General features: G+C 45.9%; 1 protein-coding gene across 3 annotated transcripts in view; it reads right to left on the bottom strand.

Moving 5' to 3' along the window:
* Positions 1-17,839, bottom strand: part of AHDC1 (AT-hook DNA binding motif containing 1) — a 300,426-nt gene that overhangs the window by 96,626 nt on the left and 185,961 nt on the right. For all 3 annotated transcript variants that reach the window (XM_069225031.1, XM_069225033.1, XM_069225032.1), the window contains exon 2: positions 10,201-10,369. In XM_069225031.1, coding sequence (XP_069081132.1) covers positions 10,201-10,369 — 169 coding nt within the window. The remainder of the gene's footprint in view (positions 1-10,200; positions 10,370-17,839) is intronic.

Below are 17,839 nucleotides of genomic sequence, written 5' to 3'. Positions count from 1 at the left end.
GCAAGGCATGACAAAAACACCCTCAAGGCGGGACAAACATAAAGCATTTACCAATGACATCAAGTGATTTTTGAAAGACAAGCCCACGAACGAGTGAAAGTGATGGTAGTGACATGGGCGTAGTTAAAAGCCCACAATACTTACAACAGGTGCTCGACTTAAAAATCTGGCGGAACCCTGCAGAATACCCTTCAATGCTGTTTGCACCGCACATACATCATTCCACATGGCCAGGCATGAAAACTTTAGATCAAACAGACAAATTATTCCCCATCGCAGACGGGATCCCACTGAATAAAAAAGGCATAGATTACATTTATTCTCGATATCATGCAAATCACACGCTTAGGGGAAACACAAGAGCCATTACTGACCAGCTAACCCGTATGGCCACACTCAGTCTCAAAACCAACACATCTAACAAGCTACGACCACATCAACCTACAGGGCCTGGTGCCAACATGATGGACTGCAAATTACAAAATGCTTTTGTGAGTCAGTTTATTTTCTTTCAGGCAGAGTACAGGACACATGAGTAAACACTGAACAGAGGGCATGGTGGGTGCAATGAATGATCCTATTATGTATGAGATTAGCAGATTAATTCCCAGTAACATACAACTTGTGCTTCTGAGGACCCCGTTTTGAGTACTAAAAGAACAATATCACTTCATAAATGAATCTATTTCTTCAGCACTGCAAAAGCAAACTTCGCCCGAAGTCTAGAGTTTGCATTCAAGATGTTTGCAGAAGGAAATGGGCCTAGCCCTAGAGGCTGTTTTTCAGGTTATGTCAATCGGTTTTGTCCCTTGCAGAACGAACATGAAATTTCGAAAGAGAAGGAATACATTTTTGGGATGAGTGAAATATTCCAACAAACATCCAATGTCTGAGAAGCTACTTTGCTAGGGTTGGGACCTACAGCAGGTCAAGATCTTGATATGATGAACAAAACAGACAAGTTTCATACAGAAACCGGAGTACACTTCATCCAGCCATAAAGTGGAAAATGCCTTACCAAAGAAAAAGTAAAGGGCAGTTAAGACATAAATCCATGGATCAATATCTGGCAGTTAGGAAATCCAAATAGAATATGTAGCTCTGGTGGACAACAAAACAACTCCCCATGGGATATATCCTGTATATTTATCAGGTTCTTGATCACATAATTACATTGGCCAAGAATCATAACTTATTCCCTCCCCCCCCCCAAACAAATATTCTTGATCAACAGGGCCTGTATGTACATGGGCAACCTTGTTGTCAAGTAAATGCTTAAATGCCACCTCTTTGTTCAGAAAGCCATACGTTCAAAGAGCTTGAATGGAGAAACATTCAAAACATACAAATCTTAAATCAGTCAGGTATTTTTTAAAGGTAAGAAAGACCAACGTGGACTACTTCTGCAGACCTCATAAGCAGAATACAAGCTTTACACTAAGCATGTGGGATAGCTACATGGCCACAAGATTAACCAGACAAAATTATTATGGAAGCAATCTATGAGAGTTGACTTTCCTCTCTAGAGGCCAAAGAAACGCTGTGGTATTCGATCCATTAATCCTCCCTAGACAATGTGTCTGTGTTTGCAGGAAAAAATGTAAGAGTGAATATAAGGCTCAAATCTTTGGATATAGTGTGTCCCAGAAACAAGAACTTCAGCCGTTGGATTACAAGGGAGTGCCCAAACACCCTAATCATAGAGCAGTTTTTCCAGAAATTACTATTTTACTCCCTACAAGAGCCAAATACTGCTGTGCCATGAGGACACAAAGAATACTATTGCAAGGAGAGATTCTTCTATGCATACAAATCACACCGAATGCGACAAATGTGTGTGAAGGCATGTAGGACGTTTCATTCCAGGAAAAAAGTAGGAGCCAAGTTGGAGATCTTCGTGCCTTGGTCAATGCCCCTAAGAATACAGATATTGAACAATGACTTCTCATCTTCCTTGACTCATTGCAGGAAATAGTTGCCAAGTAAACAAGACTAACGTCCCGTCATAGGTTAGAGAGATGGCGTCAGACACAACTTAACACAAATGAGCCAGGGTCTGACAATCATCTGAATTACTTTTACAAAACAATTTAACAGGTTCATCAGCTGTAGTTTTGAAGCATGCATATGTCCATCAGCTGCAGTTCTGAAGCATGTATATATTGTTTTCACATCATGTACATAATTTCACCACCTAGTGGTTGGGTTTAGAAGAGTATCTTGTTTTTTCTCAAAATTGAAATAGCACATGTGGACCAGAAGTCCACCAAATCCTTATAATGCCCTAGCCTTGATGCCATCATCAGTTTGTATTTCCCCCCCTGCCTTAACATATCTGGTAGATATATCAACATCATGTCTACTTCGACTAACAAAAAGCTTTGCAAAGCACCTTAAACCCAAATGTCTCTTTAAGGTTAAGCAGGGGTGTGGGTGTGGTAAGATGCTCCTCATTGTAATCTTTTCTGTTTCAGTCCATTTCTGCATCTCAGTGAACGAGCAAGCTATACTGGCAGCAAAGTTCTGTTTCCAAGGTGTGACATCAACTATTTAGTGATAGCAGGACAGAGTCCAGGGGCCTATTTTTTCTGTTGTGGTCATTAGCCCGAGGAGGCAAACGTTTGAGTGCATCAGTCGTCTCTTGCCAGTTGTTTCAGTCATGGTGTTGGTCACAGATTTCCATTAGTCTGTCAATACCAGGCATGCTCACACCATATGGTAAAACCCTGCATCTGTCTCCTGACGTCTACGGAAAAAGTACTAAACTACCTGATGCATCTTATCCAGTTTTCTGGGTGTTAGGTACTTTCTGGGTGTAAAACTGTATTGTAAAAGACTAACTCGACTAACTCAAGCATTCCTTGATACTTTCAATGTCTACACCAATGCTGCCTCCCATTATTTATTTGTTAGTTTGTTTTCCAGGTCTACTGACAAGAAAGCTAAGTTCTCTCTTTGACTGGGTCAGTAGAATATGGCAGACCAGGTCCACCTGCCGTCTCCTGTAGCCCATTGTTACGTTGTGTGCAATGTTCAATGTATGGTAGGTTCAGTCAGTATCATCGTTCTTGCAAACCTTTTGGAGAATCCCGGGTAAGGATTTGTAATCTATTAAGTGCCCCATCCATGCAACATATTCTATTACTGTGTTGGTAATGGGTTTAATGTTGCTGTTTCTGCATAAGTTTCCCATTGTCTCTATCCCCTTGTTTACCACAATTTTAATAAACTCACCTGTCTGGTGACTGTTGTGTCCACTAAGCTACACATGAGAAGCTCTGGGTCGTAGGCAACAGCTGTGTCCATTGTCATAAGGCATTGGTATTTTGGTACTCTAAGTAATCCGGGTATACTCTTCCTCTTGGACCTGTCCTGTCACCCAAGACTATGCTGATAGATTGCACTCTTATCTCTCGTTTTAAGGTTTCTCCTCCATGTTTAGGAGGAGGGTTGAGATGACCAATTAGACACCCACTTTAGCTGTTCTGCTAAATAATGAAGCTCAAAATCTGCCACTCTCAAAATTTATAGACACCATCAACATTTTCAGAGCAACCCAGCAACATTGCGGCTCCCCACAAAGTGTATTAGTATCAGGTTCAATTTACTACACAATGCTGTCAGCAAAGACATAGGGATTGGTGCGAAGTAGTTCAGCGGTGGTGACAGTGCCATCATTTTTGTTACGGTGCCTGTACCCATCTTCGATAACTACGGTTTTTCCAGAAACTACACAACTCATTAATGCAGCTCTAGTCACTTTCACCTTCCCTAAATCACACCTATTTCATCCCTTTACACTTGGACTCCCGGGTATCCAATGTGTCAAGGTCCCAAGGTAGCTTGATGTGCTGCAACGTGCTATATGGGGAATAGTGGCAAACGATTGCAATGCCTTTAAAGTCAGGCGTAAGCCTGTGTGCACATCTTTTACCTTTGTTAGGGAGCCATGGGCATATAATGAAATGGTATGCGTCGTACCAGATATTGACAGTACAATTTTGCAGCCCGTTCCTCAGAATAAACTAGCTAATGGTTCTAATGCCACTGCGACAGGAACAAGGGAGCCCCTGCGGGTCGCTCTTGCTTTCTTATTAGGTTTTGAATACCAATCAGCAAATATGCACTTTCACTGTGGGGCTAGTTTACACTAAAATAATCCATCTTGTCATACCTGGGCCCATGCCTAGTCTTCACAATAAAGCCAGCAGGTATTTCCATCCTACTGGGTCAAATGTTTTCCATAATCTAGTGCCACGAGCATGGTACTTCCTCAGAGGATTTTAACTTGCCAAAGACTGAGGACAGTTGTGGGAGACGAACTGGTGCAATGGGAGTATTCATTAGGTAAGGAATCCACAGGTAGTTGTATCCATCAGAAACTATGTCTGTGCATGAATCCGTTTTGATCAAGGGGCACTTCTTCAGGGATTAGTCCTACTACATTTTCAGTCAGCATTTTGTTTAGCATTTTATAATCTGTAATAAATATGGATCAGGTTCTGTATCACTGACAGTAGGAAATCCCATCTCGGTTTGGGGAGTAACACTATGACTACCTTGCATGTCTGTGGTAGCAGGCCCTATACTTTGTCTTCTTCATAAATCACAGAAGACGGGCATCAAGATGTCTGAGTTAGCTGAATAAAAACATGCCTGCTAGCCCATCTCTGCCTAGTGCCTTTCCATTCACTAATCTATTGATTGCCCATTTGATTCTTGCTCTGTGATTGGTGTGTCTCTCTGTTCATTGGTCCACTTGGAGGTGCACATTTTTAAGACTCTGCCACTAATTTCTCACTTCTATGGGCGGGAGTAACAGCTGGTCAATACCTCATTGATCTCCTGTTAGGAACGCACTAGCTCACTGTGCTAGTCCTTAACTGCTGGTATGGGCAGCTCTCATGTGGCCACCTTGATTAACCAAGCAAGTAGTCTGCCTTATATATCGCCTTTGGTACAGTGTACTTCAAGGTGTCCCCTACATAGTACGCTCTGTATCTTCTACGTCACTGCATGCTTCTTCCTAGTGATATGGATTTGCTCTCTTATTAAAGGACATCCAGGAACTGGATCCTCAAGATCTCAGATGTTGTTTTCCAAAAACGTAAGCTCCTTGGTCTGCTCTATTCTAATGCTGAAAAACACAGGCCCATTAATACCTTAAACACCTACCAGTCATCTAAAATGTCCAGTGCTGTGCCTACATTCTTTGTGAAATAAGTTTTCTATTTCCCCCTCATACCGTTCCCCAATAGCTAGAGTCCTCTAAGGCTTTTGTCATGTGGGGATGATTGCACCTGTCCTTCCCGACCAGTGGGTTATGCTTAGATAGTGTCTTTCCCAGACACTCAGGCCCTCATTAAGAGTTTGGCGGGTGGAAAAGGCTGCATTTTATTTTGTCAGGCACCCCAAAAAAGGGTACAGTATTTCTTTCTGAGTCGTCTTTTGCTCTATATTCCAATAATCTGAGGCACAACATCAAGCCTAGGACTTGTTTCTAAGTTCTGCAGTGACTGGTTGCCAGTTAATCTCCTTTCTATTTCCTTGACTCAGTCTGTGGTTTTCCTTTGATCACCCCTTAGGATGACTAGGTATATCACCAATGAGTCAGTCTTTTGTTCCAGACCCTCTCTGGTTGCCTGTACAGCAGCTAGGATGATGTCCAATTTATCCCTTGACCCACAACTCCCCATGCCAAGAGGATGTTTTGCTAGTGTTTCAGCTTCTGTAGTCATGAATTCAGTTGACATAGTCTGCCTTGTTGCTTGCTTTCTGTGTGCATTAGGTTTACCTCAGAAATATCTTATCTGTGGTCAGTTGTGCTAGGTGCACATTAGTGTCAGCCCTTATTGTGCCAAAGTATGGTAGTTTTACTTGCATTCAATGCTTACTGTGTTGACCAGTTAATTGTTCTCCCGGTGTTCTGAACTTTATTTATTCTCATTCTTTATCAAAGATAAGGAGGAGACTATCTATGATGCAGCTGGAGGCCCCCGGCTTGGCCATCTTGCAGCCATGTTAATTCCAGCTCGCCAAGCAAAGCACTAGTTAGGTCTCTTAGAGCTTGCCAATGACTCTTGCCCAATCATGGTGCAGTGCAATTTTTCTTGTAGACTCGGCCTCCAGCTCCTGCTATGAACAGGTATTTTCTTTTCAATATGAAGGCTTCTTGGTACAGTAATGACAAAAGGTCTCCCCAATCAACACTCTATTGCTTAGGCAATGTTCTCCAGGCTTACTTCCTGTCTACAGAAAGGTGGGGGTCTCCTTACTCACTCCCCCTCAGTGAAATGATACCACTGGTGGACCCTTGTCCGCATCCATAACAGGTAGATCACTTGTTGGAGAGGACCGCATCTTCTTACCAGTTGTGCTGCAGGATCATTTGGACTGTTTTCTGCAAAGTCTGCGCGCATTTACCTTTGCCTCAGAGAAAGGGTAAAGAGTGGCCAATGAAGCTGCCAACAGGCCTCTAATCGCTGCATCGATCCGATGCCCTCTGAGCACTAAGGCTATTTTCGCCTTATTCAGCAGGCCAATGGCACCTCCAACGCTCAGGCCACCACAGCTGTTATATTGGCGTCTGTTTAAATACAGGCCCACGGTCTCGGCTTTCTCTCACTAATTTCCCTTGTGAGGTGAACCAATGCTAAAATAGCCCTCACATGCAGGTCATTGTGTCACACAGGCAATCTTCGGGCAATATTGTATGATGCAGGAAGTAAAGTCACCAGCGATGCAAACTCTAAAGCACATCTTAATCCACATCTTGCCTGTTATGCAACCCACCAATCTCTGACACTAATATTGACCACATCCAGAAACTGTGCAGTCTGTAAAGTTTAACAGTTTGACTTAGTTTCCAGTGAAGTTTTCTAATAAGGCAACCTGCAAAGGTGTCGCCTACTAAGAACGAGCCCTTATCACTGAACGTTCCAGAAAATGCTGAACAATAATTTTTAGAATGACTAAAAAAGCTGCTAACAGTACCAAACAACTGGAAATCACCTTCTGTGTGGATGTCTAGCAAGAGAAAACAAATGGAACCACAGCTTCAATAAATAGCATCAGTTTGACATGGTACATCTTTCCTTCTGTGAAATGGAAGACATTTGTATCACACCCTTTCCATGAATAGGGAGTAGCCATGGCTGACTTGTAATAAGAAAAGGATATTGACTTGGTGGAGGAGAGACTCAAATGGGAAAGGACCTTCTTGAAACCCTCTCTTCTGGGGAACTGAGTGAAAGTATTGAAGTCTAGGGCCTACTGGCGTCCTCTGATTTTGTTTTTTAGGTCTGGATTTTGACAGTTGTCATATAGAGATACTGTTTACAATATACATAAAGTAGGCTCTGAGTCCTCCCCTTTCAACCAATACCTTCCTTCGACCACCCTTTTTCTGCTGTAGGCTTGAGACTTTGTCAATCATTTCTTGGCCCTGCCAAGCGGAGAGTTCATCCCACACCTGATGCTACTGGCTGTATTATTCCACCTCTGTTTTGAGTTATTTACAGCAATAGCTCTTTTATTCCTGTTCTGCTGGCTTTAATGTGCTTCACTGCATGTGTTGGCACACTAATCCCAGAACATTTGGTTTGGCCAAGACCTGTTTTACTGGGAACTCAACCTTTGAGTCTGCATAAAGGCAAGCCATGTCCATAACCACAACGTGTCTAGCAGTGGATGGGAAAAACGCCTGGCTTCTATCTCACCAATTCTGAGTTCCCTCAATCGCAGTGATTTTTAATTTAGAAACTTAAAGCTCAGGCTCTTTGCTGCCTCATGGGAAAGTCATTACTAGTTATTTTACTGGAAACTATACAACAAGACAAGAACACACACACACACCCGGCCCCCTAAAATAAAACTGGAAAATCCAATAAAAAAACGCAAAAAGTCAAAAGAAAAGCAGATTAATGAGCCAAGAGAAATATTTTCAGGATAGATCTGGAATGACTGGATAATCATTTTTTAAATGGAAGAGGAGTTAAAAACAAAAAAAAAAAAAGAAGAACAATGACTTCAAACAAAAACAGAAATTGTACCTCCAGAGAGGAAAAGAGTACCTCTGGTTAAGGTACTAAGTGTGCAGAAATTCCTTTTGAAATGACAAAATATCAAATCTAAGAGAAGAGCTGGGTATGTTGTGTCAAGTTGAGAGGGGTCAATTTCAGTTACCGATTACCCATACATTTATCAAGTCTAACAAACCTGCTCAGGGTATGAAGTGCTAAACGAGCAACATAATAAGAGATGTGAGAACAAAGTTGTTTTAAGGTTGGCATATTGTCGAACTTGCAATTTCGGATAAATTAATTACACAGTTACGTTTACATACCAGGGAAGCACCGCTGCCAGATGTAAGACAATCACCACTGGGACCCAAGTTTACTGGTTTCAACATCCTGAATATGAACTTAAGTTTTCTCCCTACCAACACTGAGAAACTACAGATCTTTTAAACTACTACATTAACAGTTCTATGACCAAAGATAGACAATGAGCGGTCTCATTCAACTCAGCATATTGTTCCACGGAATACCAGGAAAAGAAAAGGAAAGACACCGGTAAAGCAACACAGAAACATAACTGAAAATGCCACAATCAACCTGATTATGCAAAGTGTATCTCTAAAGAGCATAAAAAGGACCAAAGCAAAGTATAAAGGAGATGAGAAAAACACTCATCCCTTTCAAAGGGAAAACCAAGCAGGCACACAAGAATAAAACCATAAAATAAATACCAGAAGCTCTGTTATCCTTTTTCAAATTCTGATCTTTTTAAGCAGCTTTCAAGAATGGTGCCACCAGGTGGAAAGAAGTGGACCAAGCCTCAAGAAAAGCAAATGGTGCCCCGGCCCAGGGACTCTGCAAGTGTAGCCCTGGCCTTACTGCCTCTACATCCCATGCGAACATTTTATACAGTTCCTGGTGGTTTTAGATGGCTGACGGGTAGAACTGCAACCAGGGGTGCGGGTGCCCTGGCAAGAGAAGAACCTTGATCAAGTAGGTGGCATTGGGTATACGGGCAACTTTTCTGTGTCCCCTCATTGAACTCTCAAATAGTGAGAACGGATTAACTAGTCTCCTAGGCTAGGACGTGTAGTCAGTGTATACTCCTGCTAGGCTTAAAATGAACAATAAGATACAAGCGAGCAAGAATAGAAATGGAGGTAGTGAAGTCTTGGTGCATTCCCACGACTGGTTTAGGGTGAGGTCGAAAGCTTGCACAGATTTAACATTCTTTTAAAACGTACAATATGAAGAGCTTTGTCCACGTGCCTGGATGAAACTTCTTTTCTCCCTCAGCACTCACCTCAATTTCTGTCCTCCTTGTGCTAAAGAACTGTCATACCCACTCTGGCCTAACTATCCCTCACCTTTCACCAAAAAAGAAAGAGGACTGTGGAAGGAGGGTACTGAAAAATCTTTAACAGCCTCTGTCAGTTGTTGCGTGCAAGAAAGGCCGGAGGTGTGAACAAATGAAGACCAATATTCTGGTGATATAAATGGATTTAAATATTTGGCTAAAGCTTACATTGGTAATTTGAGGTGTACACATAGCTTGGCAATGTACACAAATTATTTTATATAGGATCGCATTTTGTTTGCAATTTCTTTCGGGGTACTAAACATACAAAATTAAATGAATTTACTACACCAATTACACACTTGGGTCTAATCTTTCCTTAGCACTATACCCAAGCCTATTTGTCACAGTTTTAGCTCGTACATCACCACCATTCACCACATATTCCTCTCAGCTCTCAATTCTGCTGTCTCGTCTCTCAGATTTTACTTCCGAAGCACAATCTCAGCTTTCACTTACCTCTCCCTAGCACTCGTGTCATCCGATACCACAAACACTCTAACTCCACAGTTCCCACTTCAGCCCTCATCCCAACTGCACATGACCTTCTGAGGTCTCACCGCACTCATCCTGCATTAGGTGGTCACCTCACTGCACTCCAATGACTGTCAATTGACCCTGTCTCCAGTCCCAGCTCTTACCTCTCCCACTGCTCTGTAGATTTCTCGTACCACACCCAACCACCTTTTGTAGAACCTACACCTCTTCACCGTCTCCTCATTACAACACTCCTGCTTTTGCCTTCTTACGCCCTTGGCTCTTGTGGCAGATCCACTGCTCTTTCGCCCTGCCCCAACCTTCATTTGTTCCATGCTCAGTTCTTACCTGGGCCGTTTACGTTTGTAATGTAAATTGATTTTTAAGTTCCTTTCGCTGCTGTGGTCTATGTTGGTGCTCGAATTGTGTATTCTGGATTCCGGGGAGTATGGGTACCACTCCCCCAGGCTGCTCCCATTCTCAAGGCCAGGAGGCGGATGGACCCCACACATGCCATCTGTGGACAAACAAAACAAGAGCCAAATGTTAATGAGGCAATTACTTTCCAGGCTGGTATACATCACAACACGCCTAGTCTAATGTGTTCCAGGACACAATTCCAGTGAACGGTTAGAGCGGGATGACAAATCGAAAGCCACAATACTATTGGATCATTTATAGCTCCTAGAGTTATTCAGACATAGCCATGTTGAGTAGCTTCCAGGCAACATCACAAAGAAGAGCAAAGGGAAACTAAAGTGCAGGGTAGCATCTGAAAGAAAACACTGAAGTGACCTGTAAGTCATGGGCCGGACTTTCACGGGGCAGTCAAAAGGTATAGGGCAGCAGCTACTGCCTCCACCGGTCTAGTACCTATAGTGAAGCAACCAGCGAAAGAACAGTGAGAACTGCACTGGTTTCAATATTATTCAAAAATAACCTTGTCAATAGTCTTCTCACTCACAGCCTGCATCTCTGTTCAATACCCCATGGCAGATCACATCTAAGTTCAATGAATTACCTCTGAAATTTGGGAGCGTTTAGGATGATCCTTTAAAGAGTACATAGTTTTATTTATTTAATATATATATATATATATATATATATATATATATATATATATATATATATATATATATATTTTTTTTTTTAATGTTGTATTTACTATTAACATTTGACTTCTGTCTTTTTCCCTCACTCAAAATTCGTGGTAAGTATAAGTAATCCATTTAAAACTATTTGCAAACGTTTGCCTTATTCCTTTCTCAAGGGACTTCAGAACAGAAGGATGTACATGGAAGGATGGAAATGTGTTACACACAGCAACCGTGCCAAGAGAAGGTTGCCTCATCCTTTTTCGTAGGGGGGAAAAAAGGACAATGCAACCTTTTAATGGCACTTTTGAAGTTGCGTAAGACACCATGCCAATGAAAAACCTTATGTCTAAGAACTGATTGTATGAGATTCTCGGTGTACATTGGGCACCGACATCATGGTATTTTTATGTTCCGGCCGGTAAGAAAACACGGAAAATCACCCGAAGCCGGTCTTTTTAGCCCTATTCTATACATATCTCAAACAGCAAATATAACTAGAAATCACTTTTAAATGTGTTCTACGGCTGTGTTAATGGAACTGTCGTACGTGAGTTAACGTACGCGATGTGGGGAACAGAATGTAGTCCTCCCTCTCTGTTAGGTCGCCTCCTGACGTCATGGCCAATCCGATATCGAGGATGGTTGTGACGTCGGGGGGCGGCGAGAGGAGGACAGGGAATTGAGCGCGGGGACTCCGGCTGGCGTGTGTGCTCCCGGTTGCTCCTCGTGGGCCATATTGTGTGCAACATAATAAAGAGAGGTTATTGCCATCTAACCCGTCTCGCCTCCCTCCTTGATGCCACTACAAATGGCGACGAGGGTCACAGCTTCTCCTATGGCCCACGAGTGCAGTCCAGCGCGCCTGGTGTTCCTTGCTGCTGCTGGCGCGCGCCGATATCTCCTCGCCTGATGCCACGTGAATGAACTCCATCTTCGGTGACCTCTCGCCCCTGCTCCTGCCTGCTGGATGCTTTCCGCTACTGCCGGGCCCTGCCTTGACGGCTGCCGCTTATTGAGCGCGATCGCGCGCTGCCCCCCTGGTGACCACGTGCACTGCCTCCGGTGAGCTGCTGCGGGGGGGCTCTATGTGTGTTGATCTTTGGCGACCCCTGCCACGTGAGGCCCAGGCAGTGAGCCCGTGCTCCGGGTTTCCTGTCAGCTCGTATGTACCTCATTGAAAAGTGGCCGGTGTGCTGGTGGTCTCCTGCTACCCTGTGTGCTGGGGTATCCTTCTGCGCTGTCTAGGAGCCTCCAGAGTTGCTGCTGCTCCTGTTCCACATGGCCTCTCCGGGTGTGGTGCCCGCTCTACGGTCATGTCGCAGCCCGTCAATATCTGCGTGCCCCCTCTCTTCCTGGACTCTCCTGGTAAGCCGTGCATGAAATGGAAGGGATGGCTGCGCGCATTTGAGAACTATATCGTCTCCATTGATGGCAAGGGGTATAGCCCCGAGCGGAAAAAGTCGCTGTTATTCGGACTGTTGGGGAAGGCTGGCCAGGAGGTTTTCGATAGCTTGCCGGTTTATGTGAATTCCCCGGGGGCCACCGCTCCTCTGAATGAATACCAGGAGGCGGTTAAGCGACTTGAGCTGCAGTATGCTGAGGAGTGTAACATCATGGTGGGGCGCCATAAATTTGCATTGCGGAAACAGGAGGAAGGAGAGACTATCGAAGAGTATATTGCATGTCTACGAGTTTTGGCCCAAGACTGTGAATTTGCGGAGATGACTGATACCTACATCAGGGACCAGGTGGTGTTCTACTGCCATTCTAAGAAGGTGCAGGAACGGTTGCTTTCTTGCAGGAACCCTTCACTGAAGGAAGTGGTGGCCATTGCAAAGGCAGTGGAACGCACCATGGTGTCCTCTAAGGAACTGGCGAGCACTAGTCAGGCTTCAAATGTATTCTATGTGCAGGACAGACATAAAAATGCGCCCAAGACTCCAGACAGGGCGGCGAGCGATAGAGGGGGCGGCAGGATGCAGCTCGCTTGTTTTAGATGTGGGTCAAGGGACCACTTGGCGGACAGCAGGACCTGCCCTGTCCAAAAGCTGCTCTAAATGCAGGAAGGTGGGCCACTTTGCGGCAGTGTGTAAAGCCAAGAAATCTAGTATGGGCATGAAAGTGAGCTCGGTGAGCGATAGTGACGTGGATGCGGATGCGGACATCGTGCTGTCCATTGATGATGAGGACGGTAGAGTGAAGGGGCCTATTGGCTCCGTCCTGATTGGTGCGGTAGAATTACCATTTACGGCTGATTCTGGTTCTCCTCTTACCCTGATCTCTGATAGGACATTTGATTTGAAATGGCAGGATGTGCGACTGCATGAGACGGATGTAAATCCAAAGGCCTTCGGGGACCACGACATAGTGATGATCGGGTACTTCTGGGACTCCCTCACCTTTCGAGGGCGTACGGTGAGAACGAAGATATATGTGGCTGAAAAAGGGAGGAGCCTTGTGGGGTGGAAGGACCTGGCGAAGCTGGGTGTGATGCTAGTCCCTGGGGCTGATGATCCCATAGTTCTGAGGGATGATTGGGTCAACTACGTGCGGCCTGATGATTTGCATGAAGGCTTAGCTGAGGTCCTCGGCAAATTTGATTCCGTTTTTGAAAACAAGGTAGGATGTGTAAGAGGATTCGTGCATGCCATACGGTTGAAAGAGGGTGCCATGCCAATTAAGCACAAGGTCAGAACGATTCCCCTTTCTGTCAGGGGGGAGCTGAAGGCTGTTCTAGATAGGCTGAAAAAGGAAGGAGTGATAGAGGAAGCAGGCGCATCAGAGTGGGTGTCCGCAATCGTGGTGTCCAAGAAGAAGAGGACAGGGGACATTCAGGTGTGTGTGGACCTGCGATCCTTGAACAGAAATATCCTGGTGAACTGCCACCCACTGCCCAACATTCAGGAGATATTATCTTCCACGTCAGGATCGAGGTTCTTCACGCTGATAGACCTGAAGTCCGCATAGCACCAGGTATGTCTCACGGAGGATTCCAAGGAATTGACCACCTTTATTACCCCGTTCGGAGCATACAGGTACGTCCGTCTTCCGTTCGGCCTTGCATCGGCCTCGGGCGTCTTCCAAAAGCTGATGGACCTGCTCTTCTGCGACATGAAGGGAGTTGAAGCCTTCCAGGACGACATTCTGGTCCACACGGAAGATGAGGAGGGGCACCTGGAGCTGCTAGGCAGGGTGCTGGAGGTGTTGCGAAAAAAGGGGATGACGGTCTCCAAGGACAAATGCAAGTTCATGGAAGGGAAGATCGAATACTTAGGGCATGTGCTTACCCCAAATGGCATTGCGCCTAAAGATGACTTAGTGAGGGCCATACGAGATGCCCCCTGTCCAGGAGACAAAGACGCTTTGCGATCGTTCCTGGGGCTCAGTGAATACTATTCCAAATTCATGCAAAGATACGCGACCACCGTGGAGCCTCTAAGGAAACTGCTGCGGAAGAACGAAAAATACACATGGGCACAGGAACAAAGCGCTGCCTTTGAATCCGTCAAGCAGGCCATCGTGGCGGCTCCAGTGTTACAGCCGTACAACAAGGACCTCCGGAACGTGATCACGGTTGACGCTAGCGCCAAGGGTATCGGCGCAGTGTTTTGCCAGTTCCAAGGGAAGAAGGAGAACACAGTTGCATTCATATCCCAGTCATTGAGTGATGCAGAGAAGCACTACAGCACCATCGAGCGGGAGACGCTCGCGTGCGTCTGGGCCGTGGAGAAACTGAGGAACTATCTGTGGGGCAGGGAGTTCGAACTGGTCACTGACCACAAACCCTTGATATATATGATGGACGGTGAAGGACGCGGCAATGGAAAAGCCAGCTCGAGGCTCCTACGTTTACTGTCCAAACTGCAAGAATATCACTTCATCATCAGACACATCAAGGGTGGCCTCAATTGCAGGGCGGATTGCCTATCGCGCATGCCGGTCACGGGTGAGGAGGACGGTTCCCTGGATGACACGGAATGCGTGGTGGCAATGGTTGACGCAACAGCCATTTGCGAGGGATCCATATCTGAGGAGGAATGGTTGACGGCTCAGGAGAAGGACACGACTATTCGTAGGGTGATGGACCACATGACGGCCCATTGGCCCCCGGTCCGGAACTTGCACGGAGCACTCGGGAGTTTCCAACAGGTTAGCTCTGAACTCACCATCGAGGGCGGCTTTGTGAAGAGACACGAGCTGTTTGTGCCTCCGGAAGGTTTGAGAGACAAGGTAATCAGGATTGCCCATAAGGGCCATCCGGGCAGTACCGCTACCAAAAATCTCCTCAAGCAGTACTACTGGTGGCCAGGGATGTGCAGCGACGTCAGCAGCTTCATAGATCGGTGCGGACCGTGTTTAAGGGCCGACAAGCACTGGAAGACGGCGAAAGGGGAGCTGCAGCTGGTGGACATTCCTGCCGGCCCATGGAACAAGATTGCCATTGATTTCGCGGGCCCATTTAACTTGCTGCCAGACGATTGTAGACATCTCATCGTTCTCACGGATTACTTCTCCAAATGGATCCACTACAAGTTTGTCAGGGAGGTTACCACTGACCGAGTGATTAAGGCGCTGAAGAAAATTTTCGCGATTGAGGGGCAGCCGAAGATCATGGTGTCCGACAATGGCACCCAGCTGGTGTCCAGGCAGATGAAGGATTTTCTGTCCAGGTTGGGGATAAAGCAAGAGAAGACCCCGCTGTACAGCCCGAAGAGCAATGGGCAGGTTGAGCGGATGAATAGGTTCCTCAAAGAGGGCGTGCAACAGGCAGTCGCCTCCAACATGGATGTGAAAGCGTTTCTGGCGGACAAGGTGCACACTTTTCATAACACGCCTAATGAAGTTACGGGGCACACTCCGTTCTACTTGATGAGAGGGAGAAGATGTATGAGTGAGCTCACCCCCAAATTCAATAAGTGGTATGACATGAGGGAGGAAATTGAGGTGGTACCTGATGAGAGGTTGAGAGTCAAAGAAAGAATCGTGGCTAAACAGGAAAGCAACAAGCGGTATGGTGACGTGGTGAACAGAGCCAAAGCTAAAGATATAGTGCAGGGGGATTGGGTACTGGTGAAGAAACATAACAAGGTGATGAAAGGAGAATCTGTATTTCAAACCCCTGTACGTGTGCAAGGAGTGACAAGAGGAGCAGTCTGTTTGGAAGGAGGGGGATGGCGTAGCAAGGACGACATCGTCACGCTCAAGGCTGGTCAAGAGGAAATCATCATGAGAGGTAGTCATATGTGTGAGGCCGAGAGCACTGACAATATGTATGAGTGGCAAAGTCACGAGGCCAGGAATGTAGTCACTGGTGATGATGAGTGTGGGAATACGTCCCCTATGCGAGGGGGACCGGACATGGAAGTGCAGATCGGTGTGAGAAAGCATGGCGCGGCATCGTGGATGCCGAAGGCCGGAATGGTAGCAGCCCTGAGCCTGTGAAGAGCGACAGTCACAACGTAATGAGTTCAGGCCAAGATGGTACAGGCGCTGGCAGGGTGGGTTCATCCCAGTATATTACTCCGAGCAGGCCAATGAGGCATATCCGAGCTCCCAAGAGGTTCGAAGATTTTGTTATGAGATGAAGTTCCATAGGTTTCTTGTTTTGTTAAAGAGGGGAGATGTCGTACGTGAGTTAACGTACGCGATGTGGGGAACAGAATGTAGTCCTCCCTCTCTGTTAGGTCGCCTCCTGACGTCATGGCCAATCCGATATCGAGGATGGTTGTGACGTCGGGGGCGGCGAGAGGAGGACAGGGAATTGAGCGCGGGGACTCCGGCTGGCGTGTGTGCTCCCGGTTGCTCCTCGTGGGCCATATTGTGTGCAACATAATAAAGAGAGGTTATTGCCATCTAACCCGTCTCGCCTCCCTCCTTGATCCCACTACAGGAACACGGCTAATTACTAATTTAAACACCGGCAGAACAGTCATGTCACTAACGAATACATACGATTTTATTTACAGTCATATTTAGTATCGCGTCCGAGGATTTGCACACTCTTAAAACAACAAATGGCTGTTTATTTTATTTTTGGAAAGGTGGCAACCCTATATGTAGAGCATGGTGCCATTCGACATAAATCGACATTATGCCGCATCATGCCTCGAGACATAGGATTTTTTCCGAACATCGCTATTTGCAATCACCGAGTAGGTTGACGCGCTTTCAAACTCAGACAAGACCCCCTCGTTTCACTGCCTTCGGTCCGTGCTTTTATGCCCTTCGACTAGTCCCCTCTGAAGGGGTGAAAGGCATGGCGACTTGCAGGCAGGAGTGTGTCTCGCGTCGGGGCGCCACCAGCCTTGACACGTCAGTGTTAGCAGCAGTTCTCCAAAAACCCAAAGGAACATGCCCTGAACGAGCTGCACTTCTTGTGCTGCTCTGACGTCACTTCCTGTTATAAAAAAAAAGGTTCTAGACGATTCACGAAATGGAAATAAGCAATAGGCAAGGAAAACAAAAAACAAAAGTTATAGATAATTTAAATGGTAAGAATATGTGATGGCTAAATCTGGAAGAAATTGGCACATTGATGGTAAGGAACAACAACCAGTGTTAAGGAAAAAGATGCATGCCGCCTTAAGTCTTAAGAGCCATCTCTCAAGAGTCCCGTATATGTATGCAACACACAGATACCGAATTAAACCATGCCTCCTGTGACAACCTTGCGGGTACCTCAGGGTGGTGGGCGCTATATAGCAATATGAGCATCAGCATGTGAACCGGTCGCACCGTTCTTCACCGGGCCTTCTCTCCGGGACACCGCAGGACACAGGGTCGGGCGGCGGCAGCGGCGTTACACCAGAGAGCGAGGAGGCGGAGCAAAGAGGGGGTAGGCTAGAGGGGGGGGGGGGGGGGTTGTAGGACTGGTCTGGCCTTCGGTGCAG

This window comes from Pleurodeles waltl, chromosome 3_1, assembly GCF_031143425.1.
Source record: "Pleurodeles waltl isolate 20211129_DDA chromosome 3_1, aPleWal1.hap1.20221129, whole genome shotgun sequence".
Classification (NCBI taxonomy): Eukaryota; Metazoa; Chordata; class Amphibia; order Caudata; family Salamandridae; genus Pleurodeles; species Pleurodeles waltl.
Note: the sequence above shows the minus strand (reverse complement) of the source record. Positions and strands in the feature narration are given on the sequence as shown.